Source organism: Schistocerca piceifrons, chromosome 5, assembly GCF_021461385.2.
Source record: "Schistocerca piceifrons isolate TAMUIC-IGC-003096 chromosome 5, iqSchPice1.1, whole genome shotgun sequence".
In the NCBI taxonomy this organism is placed as follows: Eukaryota; Metazoa; Arthropoda; class Insecta; order Orthoptera; family Acrididae; genus Schistocerca; species Schistocerca piceifrons.
The window spans coordinates 409970012-409988946 of record NC_060142.1 but is presented as its reverse complement, the minus strand read 5'-3'; the positions used below and the strand labels follow the sequence as shown (position 1 = coordinate 409988946).

At 42.6% G+C, this 18935-nt stretch overlaps 1 protein-coding gene across 1 annotated transcript in view; it reads left to right on the top strand.

Moving 5' to 3' along the window:
* LOC124799038 (integrin alpha-PS3-like) overlaps positions 1–18935 on the top strand; it is a 194492-nt gene that overhangs the window by 142676 nt on the left and 32881 nt on the right. The window contains exon 11 of the mRNA XM_047262575.1: positions 15460–15654. Coding sequence (XP_047118531.1) covers positions 15460–15654 — 195 coding nt within the window. The remainder of the gene's footprint in view (positions 1–15459; positions 15655–18935) is intronic.

Sequence of the window (18935 nt, the reverse complement as noted above, 5' to 3'; positions counted from 1 at the left end):
TGTCATGATAATCTCTCCATTGTCAAAAGATTCCGGAATAGTCCCCCATTAGGATCTCCGGGAGGGGACTGCCAAGGGGGAGGTTACCATGAGAAAAAGATTGAATAATCAACGAAAGGAAAACGTTCTACGAGTCGGGGCGTGGAATGTCAGAAGCTTGAACGTGGTGGGGAAACTAGAAAATCTGAAAAGGAAAATGCAAAGGCTCAATCTAGATTTAGTGGGGGGTCAGTGAAGTGAAGTGGAAGGAAGACAAGGATTTCTGGTCAGATGAGTATCGGGTAATATCAACAGCAGCAGAAAATGGTATAACAGGTGTAGGATTCGTTATGAATAGGAAGGTAGGGCAGAGGGTGTGTTACTGTGAACAGTTCAGTGACCGGGTTATTCTAATCAGAATCGACAGCAGACCAACACCGACAACGATAGTTCAGGTATACATGCCGACGTCGCAAGCTGAAGATGAACAGATAGAGAAAGTATATGAGGATATTGAAAGGGTAATGCAGTATGTAAAGGGGGACGAAAATCTAATAGTCATGGGCGACTGGAATGCAGTTGTAGGGGAAGGAGTAGAAGGAAAGGTTACAGGAGAATATGGGCTTGGGACAAGGAATGAAAGAGGAGAAAGACTAATTGAGTTCTGTAACAAGTTTCAGCTAGTAATAGCGAATACCCTGTTCAAGAATCACAAGAGGAGGAGGTATACTTAGAAAAGGCCGGGAGATACGGGAAGATTTCAATTAGATTACATCATGGTCAGACAGAGATTCCGAAATCAGTTACTGGATTGTAAGGCGTACCCGGGAGCAGATATAGACTCAGATCACAATATAGTAGTGATGAAGAGTAGGCTGAAGTTCAAGACATTAGTCAGGAAGAATCAATACGCAAAGAAGTGGGATACGGAAGTACTAAGGAATGACGAGATACGTTTGAAGTTCTATAACGTTATAGATACAGCAATAAGGAATAGCGCAGTAGGCAGTACAGTTGAAGAGGAATGGACATCTCTAAAAAGAGCCATCACAGAAGTTGGGAAGGAAAACATAGGTACAAAGAAGGTAGCTGCGAAGAAACCATGGGTAACAGAAGAAATACTTCAGTTGATTGATGAAAGGAGGAAGTACAAACACGTTCCGGGAAAATCAGGAATACAGAAATACAAGTCGCTGAGGAATGAAATAAATAGGAAGTGCAGGGAAGCTAAGACGAAATGACTGCAGGAAAAATGTGAAGACATCGAAAAAGATATGATTGTCGGAAGGACAGACTCAGCATACAGGAAAGTCAAAACAACCTTTGGTGACATTAAAAGCAACGGTGGTAACATTAAGAGTGCAACGGGAATTCCACTGTTAAATGCAGAGGAGAGAGCAGATAGGTGGAAAGAATACATTGAAAGCCTCTATGAGGGTGAAGATTTGTCTGATGTGATAGAAGAAGAAACAGGAGTCGATTTAGAAGAGATAGGGGATCCAGTATTACAATCGGAATTTAAAAGAGTTTTGGAATTTGGAGGACTTACGGTCAAATAAGGCAGAAGGGAGATAACATTCCACCAGAATTTCTACAATCATTGGGGGAAGTGGCAAGAAAACGACTATTCACGTTGGTGTGTGGCGATATACCATCTGACTTTCGGAAAAGCATCATCCACACAATTCCGAAGACGGCAAGAGCTGACAAGTGCGAGAATTATCGCACAATCAGCTTAACAGCTCATGCATCGAAGCTGCTTACAAGAATAATATACAGAAGAATGGAAAAGAAAATTGAGAATGCGCATGGTGACGATCAGTTTGGCTTTAGGAAAAGTAATGTGACGAGAGAGGCAATTCTGACGTTGCGGCTAATAATGGAAGCAAGGCTAAAGAAAAATCAAGACACTTTCATATGATTTGTCGACCTGGAAAAAAGCGTTCGACAATATAAAATGGTGCAAGCTGTTCGAGATTCTGAAAAAAGTAGGGGTAAGCTATAGGGAGAGACGGGTCATATGCAATATGTACAACAACCAAGAGGGAATAATAAGAGAGGACGATCAAGAACGAAGTGCTCGTATTAAGAAGGGTGTAAGACAAGGCTGTAGCCTTTCGTCCCTACTCTTCAATCTGTACATCGAGGAAGCAATGACGGAAATAAAAGAAAGGTTCAGGAGTGGAATTAAAATACAAGGTGAAAGGATATCAATGATACGATTCGCTGAAGACTTTGCTATCCTGAGTGAAAGTGAAGAAGAATTAAATGATCTGCTGAACGGAATGAACAGTCTAATGAGTACACAGTATGGTTTGAGAGTAAATCGGAGAAAGACGAAGGTAATGAGAAGTAGTAGAAATGAGAACAGCGAGAAACTTAACATCAGGATTGATGGTCACGAAGTCAATGAAGTTAAGGAATTCTGCTACCTAGGCAGTAAAATAACCAATGACGGACGGAGCAAGGAGGACATCAAAAGCAGACTCGCTATGGCAAAAAAGGCATTTCTGGCCAAGAGAAGTCTACTAATATCAAATACCGGCCTTAATTTGAGGAAGAAATTTCTGAGGATGTATGTCTGGAGTACAGCATTGTATGGTAGTGAAACATGGAATGTGGGAAAACCGTAACAGAACAGAATCGAAGCATTTAAGATGTGGTGCTACAGACGAATGTTGAAAATTAGGTGGACTGATAAAGTAAGGAATGAGGAGGTTCTACGCAGAATCGGCGAGGAAAGGAATATGTGGAAAACACTGATAAGGAGAAGGGACAGGATGATAGGACATCTGCTAAGACATGAGGGAATGACTTCCATGGTACTAGAGAGAGCTGTAGAGGGCAAAAACTGTAGAGGAAGACAGAGATTGGAATACGTCAAGCAAATAATTGAGGACGTAGGTTGCAAATGCTACTCTGAGATGAAGAGGTTAGCACGGGAAAGGAATTCGTGGCGGGCCGCATCAAACCAGTCAGTAGACTGATGACCAAAAAAAAGCATAATACTGCTCCCCCCAATCTGCGTCCATGGTGCTCCGCATGTTTCGAGCCGCCGTTGACCACGATGACGGCGCTTGTGGAGACGACTAGCGACTTAGTATAACAAAACTGTAATTCACCCGAAGAGCCGACACGTTTCCATTGATCGATGGTCGAATTCAAATGGTTTCATGCCTACTGCAATCGTAATTGTCGATGTCGCGTCGAACACGTGAGGGTGGTATGCTGCGGAGCCCCATGTTCAACAACATACGATGAACGGTGTGCTCCGAAACATTTCTGCGTGCATCAGTATTGTGCTGTTCCGGCAGAGATGTCACAGATCATAACATATATTACTTTACAGAGCGCACTAGCCTCCGAGCCCCAAGTTCTGTGAAGAGTCGTGTACGTCCAACCATTTAGCGTCTAATGATAGTTTCACTGTCCTTCTACCAGTTGCCATAGATGCTCACGACGGTAGCACGTGAACATTCGACCATCTTCGCCGTTTTCGAGATACTCGTTCACAGTCTCTGCGTAATAATTATCTGCCTTTGTCAAAGTCGCTTATCTCAATGGATTTCTCCATTTTCAGCCAATATCTTCGCTAGGGTGAACACCCGCAAGGCCACCAGGCGGCATCCAACGTCGCGGTGGGCAGTGGTCATAATGTTTTGGCTGATAAGTGTATTTTTCATTATTGTTTGTCAATGTGAAGTCTCTGAAATTAATAACACATTCGAAGCCAATCTCAGTCTTTTACGACGGACTGAACAGAAACAAATTCACACGTGTTAAATTTAATTTCGTGTGATTATACAGAATGAATTTTTTTGGAGATTTTGTAGCAGAGATAAACATAGTGACACATGTTAAATATAACTTCATGTTGATAAAAGTGATCGAATGTTTTCGAGATGTTTCAACAGAGAAATGTTGTAGGATGGGAAGACATTTGCCTTCGTAAAGTCACAGCGGAGCCGCGTGGGAGAGCCGCGCGGTCTGGGGCGTCTTGTCACGGTCCGCGCGGCTTCCCCCGTCGGAGATTCGAGTCCTCCCTCGGGGATGGGTGTGTGTGTGTCGTCCTTAGTGTAAGTTAGTTGAAGTTAGATTAAGTACCGCGTAAGCTTAGGGGCCGATGACCTCAGCAGTTTGGTCTCATAAGATCTTACCACAAATTTCCAAAGTCACAGCGGCATTCGCGCGATAAGCGACTTCCTCTGTCTCGCGTAACAGCAGCCAGCGGGCTATGACGCAATGTTTGCAGTCTGCCGGAAGTGACAACAGGCGCAGCAGTGATACTGCAGCGTGCGGCAGCTGCGTAAACCGCTCACGCCCTGTCCTGCGTGAGGAATTTCCCTCGTTATGTGACGCAACCAGTTAAACCAGGCACGGGCAGCATTTGTTGACTCATAGGGCTGATTCACTTACTTACTTAACAGTCCATTCTGCTCAGTCAGCGTACAAAATAAGCGACTTTTACAACTCTTGTTGGACAAACTAATGAAGGAATAAAAGTAAATCTTTTTACACATTATTTATCGATTCCTGGATAACATCTTGATTTTTTGAGAATAAATTCAGTCATCTTCAGGTTCTCCCATCCGAGGAGTGAAAGTTTATTTGTCTAAAATAAGGTGTGTCCACGGCGGAAGTTCCGCAATCTGCAAATATTACCTGAAATCAGAAAACAAACAAATTTCTTCATCAATAGTATTTACGCAGGAAGTAATAGCATGGTTGTTCATTAAATTTTACAGAATTTAAAGATGTAGCTTTGTAGAGCATTTTGGTCACTTTTTTACAATATCTACAAAATAAATTGAAGTAAGGAGGAGTAATTCAGCCAAATTTCAGAAAGATATTATTATTAGTGAGCCCACAATCCATTCCGTCAGCCTGAAATATACTGTATCTCAAGCTTACTTACTTACTCCTTGGTTCAGAATGGTTGAAATGGCTCTGAGCGTTAAGGGTCTTAACATCTGAGGTCATCAGTCCCCTAGATCTTAGAACCACTTAAACCTAACTAATCTGAGGACATCACACACATCCATGCCTGAGGCAGGATTCGGACCTGCGATCGTAACGGTCGCGCGGTACCAGACTGAAGCGCCTAGAACCGCTCGGCCACACCGGTCGGCTACTCCTTGTTGCTACAGCCCGGATTGAGCCTTGGCCTCCTGGACAATCTCCGCCCACTCTTCTCTACTGGCTGTCTTGACTCTCCATCTTCTAACCCCCATTTTTATCAAATCCTCCTCCACGTTGCCTCCTCCTTTGTCTGCCCCTTATACGGCGTCCACCTGCTTTTTCTTTGAAAACTTTCTTAATTGTGCTGCTCTCCACCATTGTTTCTACATGTCCCAAGCAATGTAGTCTATTTCTCGTTATTTCTATCACGATAACTAGTTTGTTATACAACGCTCTGATTCCCTTATTATTTATGATTCGCCAAAATTCCCTATAATTCACTGGCCCTAAGTATCTTCCTTTACTATCTCTGCAAGGACTCCTCATCATTTTGTGTCTTTGTCCACGTCTCCGAACCATACATCACCACAGGTCTCGCTAGTGTACGATACATTGTGAGCTTCATATTCCTACCAAGGCTTCATGCTTTAAATACTTTAATAAGTACATAGTAGTCCCAGTTAAAAGCTGTAATCCTTGCATGTATTTCTTCTCTCATATCATTAGTCTCAGTTACCAGTGACTCAAGATATTTAAAGCTCTCACAGCGTTCAAATTCTTTCCCGTTCGAAGTCATGCTTCTTTCTCCTTCACTATACCTTTTCCTAGATGTTAACATATATTTGGTCTTTGACTGATTAAATGTAAACTCCATCTCCGCTCTGCATCTTTCTAATTTTTCAAGCTTTTCTTCCAGATCCTGTTTCCTACTGGATAATAAATCAACATAATCTGCATATGCAAGATCCCGCATCTCTCTATTAAACAGTATTCCCCAGCGGTGCCGCTTTGTATCTTTATCGCAATGCCTCTCCAAGGCGATATTAAATAGAACAGTGGAGAGCTCATTACCCTGTCGGAATCATTGGATAACTTCAAATGCCTTTGATAAAGTGCCCTCAACCTTTGTTTTGCATGCTGTTCTTCTCAAAGTCATTTTAACCAGTCTTATTAGTCTTCTGGGTATTCCTGCCTCTTGCGTTGCCTTCCAGAGTTGATCCCTCTTGATACTATCATAATCTTGTTTGAAATCAATAAACAAGTGGTGGACATCAATATTGTACCATTTTTCAAGGATCTGTCCGACAGTAAAAATCTGATTCGTAGCAGATCTATTAGTTCTGAAACCACTCTGGTAGTCTCCTAGATAATCTTCTACATATGTTCTGAGTCTCCACGCCATGATTGTTCCTAATACTTTACATACTATACAGAGCAGTGCAATTCCTCTATAATTCACACAGTCGGCTTTGTCATGTTTCTTATGCGTAGGGCAAAGCATTGCTGTATTCCACTGTTCTGGCAGATTTGCTTTCCGCCATATTTCCACTATAATCTCATGCAAAACCCTTATTAATTTTTCTCCACCATATTTTACAATTCCCGCTGTAATGTTGTCTTCTGCCTGAGCTTTGTTGTTTTTAAGAGTCTTGACACTAGTTTTAACTTCTTCCAGCGTAGGTTACTCGACGGATTCCTGGTACTCCTCTGTTTACTTCCATATACACCTCTTCTACCATGGCAACATCAACTTCACCTTCGTTTTCCATTCTGTATTCAATAGTTCACTAAAATACTCCACCCATCCATCTAAAATCTGATCTTTTACTCCAAACAGATTTCCGTCCTTATCGTTACAAAAAACTGCTCTGCATTGAAACCCTTTCCTTATACCTTTCACCCTCATATAGAATTTGCACAAGCTGACGGAATACATTCGGAGCATACTTAAAAAGATATCAGTCTGAAATTTGGCTTAATTACTCCTCGGGCATGTCCGCAAGGAGTAATAAGCCAATTTTTTCATTTTAATTTATTAATTAGTTACTGCAAAGAACGTGACGAAAAACATACGACAAAACTACATCTTTGTTTCAAACGTCTGCCATTTTATAATTTTTCAAGTTTCACAAACTGTGCAGCTACTTCGTGCGCAATGTTCTATAGATTAAGAAAAATTGTTTGTTTATTATATTTTAGGTAAGATTTGCAGGCTGCAGGACGTCCTTGGCCGACACACATCATTTTGGACAGAGAAATTTCCACTCGTAGGACGGGGGCTTAATGAGAGCTGGCTTCCTTAAACAAATAAAAAAAATGTTGGCCAAGAATCAATGAATAATGTGCAAAAAGATATACCTCATTAGATTTCCCAAGAAAATCGTAAAAGTCGCTTATTTTGTAGGCTGGTTGAGGAGTATGGAGTCTTAAGATCGCGGGCGGCCTCGTAGCACAACAGCAACTCTCCTTGCGCATTAAGTCAAAACTATGGCGTCCGTGATATTAATGTTTTTCGGTAACGCATCAGTATGAATGGCACCCATTTCTTGACTCGCCATGCCGGCAAATTACGCCTCAAAACATACGTTTTTGGAGTACATTCAATTTATGTTCATCCCGTCTTCAGTTGTTTACATTTAATTAAGCATCGTGAACATTGTTTCTTTACTTACAAAGTTTTACGTTAGCTGTCTCAAAAGTCTCTGTTACAAAATCCTGCAACGCCATCAGTGACAAAACAATGTTCACGACACTTAAGTGTGCATGTGTGTGAATTCCTAAGGGACCCGACTGCTGAGGTCATCGGTCCCTAGAATTACACACTACTTAAACTAACTTATGCTAAGAACAACACAAACACACACACACACACACACACACACACACACACACACATGCCCGAGGAAGGATTCGAACCGCCGGCGAGGGTGGCCAAATATTTAAGTAAACGTAAACATATGAAGATGGGATGCCAGGCATCTTGAAGTGTAATCATGGAAAAATAAGCGTGCATAAAAGCAACTGGTTTCAGGCAATTCATTATACGAGGGCTGTTTGGAAAGAAAGGACCGATCAAGCGCGAAATGGAAAAACATCGTGTAAATCCGATGAGCTCTCCACAGATGTGTTGGGTAGTGCCTCAAGTATGCGCATCGATCACCTAACGTCGCTCTGTCCAGTTCCGAGCGCACAGTGAGCACGTAAAGATGCCTAGAAAATAGTGTCTCCCGGCAAGTATGTAAGGCTGGTGAGAGATTTTGCCTGATGTCAGGCAGCGCACATAACATAACTGTCATGCGTTTCCTACTTCATGAAAATTCTCGACCGGACTCTGCAGGAGCAATGAAATGCTCCTACGCCGTTTTCGACGACGTGTGTTGGATCACTCGCAATACATCCCTTAACTGGTTCCCTCTGAGTTTCATCTCTGCTCACATGAACTGCTGGCTATGAGACAACATTTTGACACAGACAACGTGCTGTAGACCAGCGTAGAGAATTGGCGGTAAACACAGACGGCTGGCTTATATACGACAAATGTTTAACTTCGAGCGTCGGCTACATAAAGAAGTAGCTACAAGGTGTATCTATCCGTTGCAAATAAAACAGTTTTGATTTCAACAGTGGTTTCCATTTCGCAACCGATCGGACCTTACTTCTCGAAAAGCCGTTGTAAATTACCTTCAGTTTAAACGGTTGCAGTGTTCTAATATTCTCTCGCTCTCTCTCCCACGAATTTCTCCCCCGAGACTGACTGAAACCAGTCGTGCACCGGATATCCAGACCGCGGGCCGCCGGTTGTCTACCCCCCCCCCCCCCCCCCCCCAAAAAAAAAAAACCAACCTCCTTATTCTTTGCGTTCAGTTCTTATGAAACATTAAAAATACTATTGTACGTATGGCGATATTTCTCTCGTTTCCATATTGCGGAGTGCACAACAATGTGCCAGATTGCTTAGGTTCTTACATACTGCAAAACAGTATCTTGGAATTTCATCTCTGAACTGGTAATCATGAGATAACTTAACAGTTTATCCAAAGTGGCGACAAACGGTAGAATGCGCTGTAAATTTGAACGACTCCTTTTCTCCAAAAAGGCGCCTTCATACAGAAAATGTCTTCCTTTGGGTCGGCTGACGCCCAGGCAGGATGGGAAACCTGTGAGGAATAGAGGTATTATCTGCTTCCTGTGGTCAAGTAGGTAGAACTTGACTGCTGCCTTTCTCAGCAGTTTGCAGGAAACCTATTTTTTGACACCAGAGGCGAAGTAATTAGCACTGTCATAAAAAAAGCCCTGTCTGCAGCCATCTCGCCCCTTCTTCCTTTTGTTTGAGTATCCAATTTTTCTTTGACAGAAAAATCTGCAAGTAAAGTTATGTACATATCGAAACACGAGAGAAATGCCAAAAGTTAGGTCTCCTGTATTTTTACTTGTACAAACAACCGTTTCTTTTCTGTGATAGTTACATCATTTTAAATGCTGAACAGTACTTTATTGTTTTATATAATCAGTCGAGGTTTGGTTGCAGATCGATGGTTTGACGGGCGACGTGTGGACGAGCGTTGTTATTTGAATTGCATACGCCTTTTGAGGGTTGAATAACACTTGGGCGGTTTTTTGTTCTACTGATTTTAATTTGTATGAACTAGTTTTCGGCTTATTAGGCCATCTTCAGATAACTGCTGGCTATTGTTTACAAGGAGCTTGTGTTCTTATGAACCAGACATTCTGGACTAAAATACAACACACCTACATATGATCTTTCGCTATGATATTGTCTTTGGAATTGTCAAACGGGTCTTTTGACTTTCTGTCTCGTAAAACTGTTCTTTAACATAAAAAATCACACTTTATGGTTTGTCAGTACCATGTATGACAATAATTATAAATATTTACAATACACATTATAACAAAGTTACAATTTTTTGGTATTTGTTGTGAGCAGTTGCACTGGACATTAATTGTTGGTTGTACAACAGCGATGTTCTCTTTGGCGGTTACATTTTGTTATTAGAAAATTGTGCATTAATGTACACCAAATATTACATTGTTACAGTTGAGTTACAGTTAGGAATGTAAACACATAAGGGATATTACATTATATTGGGGTGTGAATTTGTTTATTATTGGAACACTTTGTGGTTAGTAGCAGGTTTACTGTATTGTGTAAAGTTTAAGAGTGGTGATGGGCACAGTTGCAATTGGTCATTTAGGACCGGCTGGGGATTTAGGGCTAAGTGTTTGTTAATTTCAAGTGCTTCTAGTAGGCTGAGTTTTCTGGCTTTGTTGGCTATATGTAGCACTTCTATGTGTGTTAGATATTTGTGTCCTTCTTTGAGCACATGTTCAGCAAAGGTGGAGTCTGATTTATTTAATATCCAGCTGCGTTCATGTTCAGTCAGCCTTATTGATATGGCCCAGCCCGTTTGACCAATGTACAGTTTATTGCAGTCAGTGCAGGTTATTTTGTAGACCCCACTGTTGCTTAGTTTATCTGTTTTGTCCTTGCTGTTGAATAGGAGATTAACTGTAGTACATCTTGCATAAAATGATGTTTTATAGTTTTGGGCTTTCAGTGGTTTGGCTAGTTTGTCTGATAGCTTACCTAGATATGGTATAGTGCACCAGTTGGTTTTGGTGTAGTTGTTATTGCAGAGGGGGCATAAATGTAGGGCAAGATTTTCCTTCTTTGTTTCTTGTGCAGGATTTTGTAAACTAATTCAGGGTTATAGCCATTGTTATATGCAATGTATTTAATGGTGTCTACTTCTGTTTGGAATTTCTGTTTTGACACCGGATGTGACGCGGTGTACCATGGAATGGAAGGCTGCATGTTTGTGTGTTATTAGGTTTTGTGAACATGAGGGTATTATTGTGTCTGTTGTTGTGGGTTTTCTGTAAGTTTTTAAAGTGTGTGTATTTGTGGTGATATCTATGTTAAGGTCTAAAAAGTTAATGGATTTTTCACCCAGCTCCATGGGGAATTGTACGCCTTTCCTTAAAATTTCTCTTCTCCGGATCTGAATTGTTCTTCTGAGTTTCCTCATTGTGACACAGTACCTGTCAGCGCTGGTTGTTGTCCCAGCAGGCAGAAAGTCGACCAACAGTAGTACCGTCCGGGACTAAAACACAGCTGTAGTGACTTTACCAAGAGACTGTGTTTATTTGAATTTTCGCGGCTTGGGCGAAGAGGGATCCTGCCACTCGTATGACTGTTGGTTTGTCTCTGGTGTAAAGTAGAAAGCTGAGGTTGCGGCCCGTCGTGACAATGGACTCCAAAAAATTGTTCTTTTCATCTCCAAAGAGGCGAAGAAGTTCGCGAGAACAGTGAATTCGTTGCTGCTTGTGATGTCCTGTCAGCATAAGCGATACCAATCTTGCAGATACTTTCCTATTTTGCAACTTTTACTTTAAAATCCTATGGATGGAGCTTCGGGAGACCTCAGGAACCAAAATGCAGAGAACATCCAGAATTATGCTCCGATATTTACACGTGGTTTCCTCCACCTTCGCAAGTGTCTTGTCGAGAAATGACGGCCCATCGCTATTTTCTGCTTCGTGGATTTCAGTTAAGACCTCCTGTAAAGTCTCTACACCACTTACGAACATTTTTGACATCGATGCACGGCTGCCATTAGACGTCTGTCAATTAGTGGTGAGCTTCAACCGGTTTAACACCTTTTTCGTCCAAAAATCGAGTAATTGCACGAACTTGGCACTTGGCGGTATCGTTCAACGGGAGCTCCCTTTTGAATAATTGCCACACCAAGACAGAGGATGCGAGCGTGTTTGTACGAAGTGGCTACAAAAAAAAAGCGGGACTGTGCTGTCACAGAGTAAGTACGCATACGCCAAAGGTGAAGCATGAAGCCAGTCGAATGCGGTATCTCTGGTGTCTGCAGAGAACTCAGTGTGGTCGCAGCCTTCGTTCGCGTAAGAGCTGTTATTCTGTTTTTCCGGAAAAATGATAAATATAATAACAGAGAAACGAATCGTCGTGAAGTTTCACATGAATCTTGGAAACACTTCTGGTGAAACCTAATTTTTACTAAAAGAAGTGTATGGCGAAGACTGTTTATCATGAACACGAGTTTTTAAGTGGTTCGAGCATTTCAAAGATGGCCGATAAGACGCTGAAGATGACTCACGTCCGGGACACCTCTCAACATCAAACAGGGATGAAAATATTGAAAAGTAGGTAATCTGATTCGATCTGACCGTGTGTTGAGTATTCGGTCGATTGAAAAAGAATACATAAGACAAGTTTCAGATAACCATTTTAACGCGAGAAAAGTGTATGCAGAACTGGTGTCGAAAATTCTCGTGGTGTAACAAAAAAAAGCCTGAGAAAATATTTGTACTGACACTTTGAATACCATTGAATATGATCCCAATTTCTTGGAAAGAGTTATAACATGTTTTTCTCTTATGATCCAGAAATTAAGCACCAATACATGTACTGGGAGGACCCAAGTTCACAGAGAGCGAAAAAAGCTCGAATGAGCAAATCAAGATTCGAAGCGACGATGATGTTTTTCTCCATATACGAAATTGTATATCTTCACTGAGTTCCTGAAGGCCAAACTATTAACCAACTTTACTAACTAGAGGTTATTGTTCAACTCCGAAAAGAAGAAAAACAAGTCATAGACTCTGCATCAAGGTAACGCACCTGCTCGTACAACACTGTCTGTTAAGAGGTTTCTGGCGAAATACAGCATCCCAGTGTTAAACCGCTCACCTTACTCGCATGACTCAGCGCCTTGTGAATTTTACCTAATCCCCAAGGTCTAATCTGCATTAAAAGGAACAAGATTTCAGTCCGTTGAAGGAGTGAAAGGAAAAACGACACGCGTAATCAAAGAGCTCACAGAGGAAGACTTCCAGTACTCTTTCCATCGAAGGAAAATTCGCCTGTAGCGTTGTAGGGGTAGAGGAGGGTAGTAGTATTTTGAGAGTGACAATAACTAACTATATATATTTCATAAATAAAATGTTTTACAGCAACAGCTCCATTATTCTATAGGCACACCTCGTATTTGGAAGTGGAGGTAGCATCACTCACAACACCGTGGTGAAGAATCTATTAACCCTGTGGAGCATAGCAGCCACTACAGGGGAGAGCTGTTAGTGGTTGCTTCTTTGGCGTTTTCAGTCATTCCTGAGGCTAAAATACACAGAGTCCACTGCAGTGAGCACTCCCTGCTGTTGTTGTACCCTGCATGCATTTGTAGCCTCAAGGTTGAATGAAAACATCAGAGAAGTGGCCATTAAAAACTGTCCACTGCAGAGACAATCATTCACCACAGGGTTAACAGTATGTTTACAAAAAAAAAAAAAAAAAAAAAAAAAAAAAGAGACCTTTTCTTGAGGCTGCTCTCGAAAAAATAATATTAAGAAATGAAATGCACCAAAGCGTTATTTGTAACTAGGGGATCAATATTCCGTAGGAACATAAATCTAGCTTTAATTAAGGGGGGACGTTCATGAAACGCACCGAAAATGTCAATTTCCAGTTTATTTTTTTTATTTATTAGTAGAACTTGTGGACAATAAGTTCCCAAGCCTTCAACGGTGAAACCACATCCAAAGTGCCTGAAAAATAATGACATGTGTGACACGATATTCTTGCCGCGTCCACTTTTTGAAGCAACACTTCAATACTAGCAACGGATCCGTGGATTACTTTCAAGTCAAGCTGCACGGGATATATCTAGAGGGCTGTGATATATGCCCTTTGGTTTTATAGATCATCTGTGACTCTGTTCCGTATCTAAGAAATAATAACAAATCAGCTGCTCTGTTTGTGAAGAAGGAATTCTTGTTTTGCCAGAACCTACCCAGCGTAAATGACGTGAAAAGTGCAATATGGGCTACATATTGCCACATGGTGTCGACGAATGAACATCGCAATCATTATCTCTGCCACATTAAAATGGTTCAAATGGCTCTAAGCACTATGTGACTTAATAGCTGAGGACATCAGTCCCCTAGACTTAGAGCTACTTAAACCTAACTAAGCTAAGTACATCACACACATCCATGCCCGAGGAATGATTCGAACCTGCGACCGTAGCAGCAGCGAGGTTCCGGACTGAAGCGCCTAGAACCGCTCGGCCACACCGGCCGGCTGTGCCACAAGAAGAGGCTTCCATATTGTATCCTGCATGTTGTCACCCCCACGCACAGGTTTCTGGCCGATCCTGAACTTCTTAAAATGTGCGTTCACGGCAAAACCCCGAATGGAAATGAGTCTCTAAATTCGCTTATATGCCCTAAAACCATATTTTCGTGTGCTACATCTGTCAGATTTGCAACTTATGATGAGGTTCTTGTATATGACGTAGAGAGGATGAAGGTATTAGAGAGAATGGGGTGTAAGACAGAAAATTACACTCAAGATATCTTGAGAAAAGTAGATTTACAACGTCTCTCAACAGCTGGAATGTCTGTTGAAGGCCAGGTAAAGGAAAGAATGCATAAAAGAAGAAACCAGAAGAGAAGCCTTGAAGAGAAAGAGGTCTCCTATGTACAAATCTGGGACCCTCGAGGAGTGACATCAATGTTAGGATGAATTTTAAAATGCATTCCCTGAAAATTAAAGTTTTATGTACGTTTTTCTCTGAATCTATGACGGCTATAATTACGAAGTTTTGTACATTTCTTTCTATAAAGCCAATAAATGTTGTGCCAAGAGTAAAATTTGAAATTCTCAGTGTGAGCCGAGATATGGGACAAAGAGCTTGGAATTTTCCATATGTTTTATATTGTACTTACAGAATCACAATTAAAAAATCATTGAAATTCTTCTATTCGATATATTCAAAACAATTCATGATAGGAGCTTACTATACGCAAAGACACTAAGCAGAGAAAATTTTGTAGAAATCTCTTGAATAGTATCTGAGGAAAGACACATATATTATTTTTTGAAAATAAAACATTTAAATTCCATAAAGAAAGTTAAATATATATAATCCAAAAGGTGATCAGGATGTTCGATCTGTGGGGCGCTCAACTGCGCAGTCATCAGTGCCCTTACGAAGTCGCAATCTTTACACAGTCCAATCTAACCACTTACACGATTGATGATGATGGAATGATGAGGACAACACAAACACCGAGTCCCCAGGCAGAGAAAATCCCCAACCCGGCCGGGAATCGAACCCGGGACCCGCGATCCAGAGGCAGCAACGGTAGCCCATATACTACGAGCTGCGGACTTATAATTCAACGAACTATACAGTAAAATTTGTTAATTTCATGTAAAGCATGGTACTGAATTTTATTGATGTATCTTCAAATTGTGGATTTGTTGCATGTTTTAAACAGCATGTGTTTTTCATGGACATCTCTTTGTTATTTGACCTCCCACGAGCGCTCATGTGCGCGACTTGGCACGTGGCGAGACGGGCTTCACCTGTAGTGTCTCAAAATGGATGTCTACGCCATTCGTTATAACTTTCGACTAGCCGCTTGACGACTGGAGAGCGTAAAGTTTTGTGGTGCGGGCGATTGCAGACGTGGCGGTGGGTGCGCCGTACGGCGATCAGGGCGGCAGCGTGTTCGTGTACCTGGGCAGCGGCGACGCTCGGCGCATGGGCCGTCTCCTGGGCCCGCAGAGGCTGCCCAGCTCCGGCCACCCGGCGGCCACACAGCCCGGCTTCGGCATCAGCGTCGCTGGCGGCGTCGACGTCGACGGGAACGGCTATGTCGGTGAGTATCACGTCTGCTAATATACAATGAGGTGATAAAGTTCCTGGTGTAGCGATATGCACTTATACAGATGGCAGTAGTATGGAAAGAGCAGTGCATTGGTGCAGCTGTCATTTGTACTCGAGTGATTTATGTAAAAAGGTGTCCGACGAATCATGACCGCACGACGAAATTAACAGCCTTAGTAGTTGCAGACAGACGCATCGGACATTACATTTCGGAAGTCGTTCGGGAATTCAGTGTTCCGAAATCTACAGTGTCAAGAGTGTGCCGAGAATACCAAATTTCAGGCCTTATCTCTCACTACGGACAACGCAGTGGCTGACGGCCTTCACTTAACGACCGAGAGCAGCGGCGTTTGCGTTAGTCAATGCTAACAGAAAAGTAACACTGCGTGAAATAATCGCAGATATTAATGTGGGACGTACGGCGAACGTTTGCGTAAGGACAGTGGTGTGAAATGTAGTGTTAATGGGCCATGACAGAAGAAGACAGACACCAGGAGGTACTCATTGACGAACGATACAGCTTCAACGAACACATAACGACTGATCACTATCAAAGCGGAAAGCTTAATTCACAAACTAGTGACATTGAACGCGACACTACCGAGACTCCCACTTGCACACATACGAACGTAGCACCGTCCACTTTTTGAGTCGGTAGAGAGCTTTGCAGCTACTACATGGGCGCGTAGACTCGCTGTCGTATTGAACAAAATCACTGTTAAGCGAGGGCAGAGGGATGTGCTACTTTAACTATCTGGCGCGATCATTCGGTACTTGGAATACATCTGATCGATATGTTATATGTCAGACTGTAACATACTAGTTGAAGATGGATAGGCCTGAGAGTGTTGCAGATCCCTGGGCAGCACGTAGAGGATAGGAACCAACTAAAAAGTGGGCGCGTTACTTGGCAAAAAGAGTGGTTATGGATGCACAACAACTCTGGCCGAAGCATGGTTCATTTTTAGGCTGGACACAGTCCCTGTCCCACACACGTGCTGTGCGTGTCGCTTCTTTCAGAATGGAATCGGTGCAGATATGGGGAAAGTGGTTTCGCAGAACACTTCCTTTTGAAATCCATTAGATACAGAGGCTTATGTAACAACATAGAACACATAACAGAAAATAGACTACACGAAACACTGAGGAACCCAGGCACATGGGCACTGCTGAATAGAATCGCTAACAACATCTCAGATGCAGAACATGACACACATATACAGACATGAAGTTCAGTACCAAGTCCCCTTCCCTGGGTTGTGAAGTGACACCTGCACCTACTCTTTCCTGTTTTCTTCGTGTTCTCTTCTTAAAATATGCCGTAGATTTATAATTTCCTATTCCCGAATTGATGTCTTTTTCTTTAAAAAATAAGGGCAAGTAAATAAAAGTAAGTAAGTAAATAAATATAACACCACATAGCAGACACCTCCATGTGTGCTGCATTGGCAACAGTGTCAATGGCCTCAACTGCGCAGCACAATTATGCTGCATAGTGGAGGCTGTGAGTGCTGGCTAAGAGTACTTCAGGCTACATAAAGTAATATGATGGCAGGCCTACCAGTAGAAGTGCAGATATATACAGGGTGTTACAAAAAGGTACGGCCAAACTTTCAGGAAACATTCCTCACACACAAACAAAGAAAATATGTTATGTGGACATGTGTCCGGAAACGCTTACTTTCCATGTAGAGCACATTTTATTACTTCTCTTCAAATCACATTAATCATGGAATGGAAACACACAGCAACAGAACGTACCAGCGCGACTTCAAACACTTTGTTACAGGAAATGTTCAAAATGACCTCCGTTAGCGAGGATACATGCATCCACCATCCGTCGCATGGAATCCCTGATGCGCTGACGTAGCCCTGGAGAATGGCGTATTGTATCACAGCCGTCCACAATACGAGCACGAAGACTCTCTACATTTGGTACTGGGGTTGCGTAGACAAGAGCTTTCAAATGCTCCCATAAATGAAAGTCAAGAGGATTGAGGTCAGGAGAGCGTGGAGGCTATGGAATTGGTCCGCCTCTACCAAAAATGGTTCAAATGGCTCTGAGCACTATGGGACTCAACTTCTGAGGTCATTAGTCCCCTAGAACTTAGAACGAGTTAAACCTAACTAACCTAAGGACATCACACACATCCATGCCCGAGGCAGGATTCGAACCTGCGACCGTAGCGGTCTTGCGGTTCCAGACTGCAGTGCCTAGAACCGCACGGCCATTTCGGCCGGCCCGCCTCTTCCAATTCATCGATCACCAAATCTGTTGTTGAGAAGCGTACGAACACTTCGACTGAAATGTGCAGGAGCTCCATCGTGCATGAACCACACGTCGTGTCGTACCTGTAAAGGCACATGTTCTAGCAGCACAGGTAGAGTATCCCGTATGAAATCATGATAACGTGCTCCATTGAGTGTATGTGGAAGAACATGGGGCCCAATCAAGACATCACCAAATACGCCTGCCCAAACGTTCACAGAAAATCTGTGTTGATGACGTGACTGCACAATTGCGTGCGGATTCTCGTCAGCCCTCACATGTTGATTGTGAAAATTTACAATTTAATCACGTTGGAATGAAGCCTCATCCGTAAAGAGAACATTTACACTGAAATGAGGATTGACACGTTGTTGGATGAACCATTCGCAGAAGTGTACCCGTGGAGGCCAATCAGCTGCTGATAGTGCCTGCACACGCTGTACATGGTACGGAAACAACTGGTTCTCCCGTAGCACTCTCCATACAGTGACGTGGTCAACCTTACCTTGTACAGCAGCAACTTCTCTGACGCTGACATTAGGGTTATCGTCAACTGCACGAAGAATTGCCTCGTCCATTGCAGGTGTCCTCGTCGTTCTAGGTCTTCCCCAGTCGCGAGTCATAGGCTGGAATGTTCCGAGCTCCCTAAGACGCCGATCAATTGCTTCGAACGTCTTCCTGTCGTGACACCTTCGTTCTGGAAATCTGTCTCGATACAAACGTACCGCGCCACGGCTATTGCCCCGTGCTAATCCATACATCAAATGGGCATCTGCCAACTCCGCATTTGTGAACATTGCACTGACTGCAAAACCACGTTCGTGATGAACACTAACCTGTTGATGCTACGTACTGATGTGCTTGATGCTAGTACTGTAGAGCAATGAGTCGCATGTCAACACAAGCACCGAAGACAACATTACCTTCCTTCAATTGGGCCAACTGGCGGTGAATCGAGGAAGTACGGTACATACTGACGAAACTAAAATGAGCTCTACCATGGA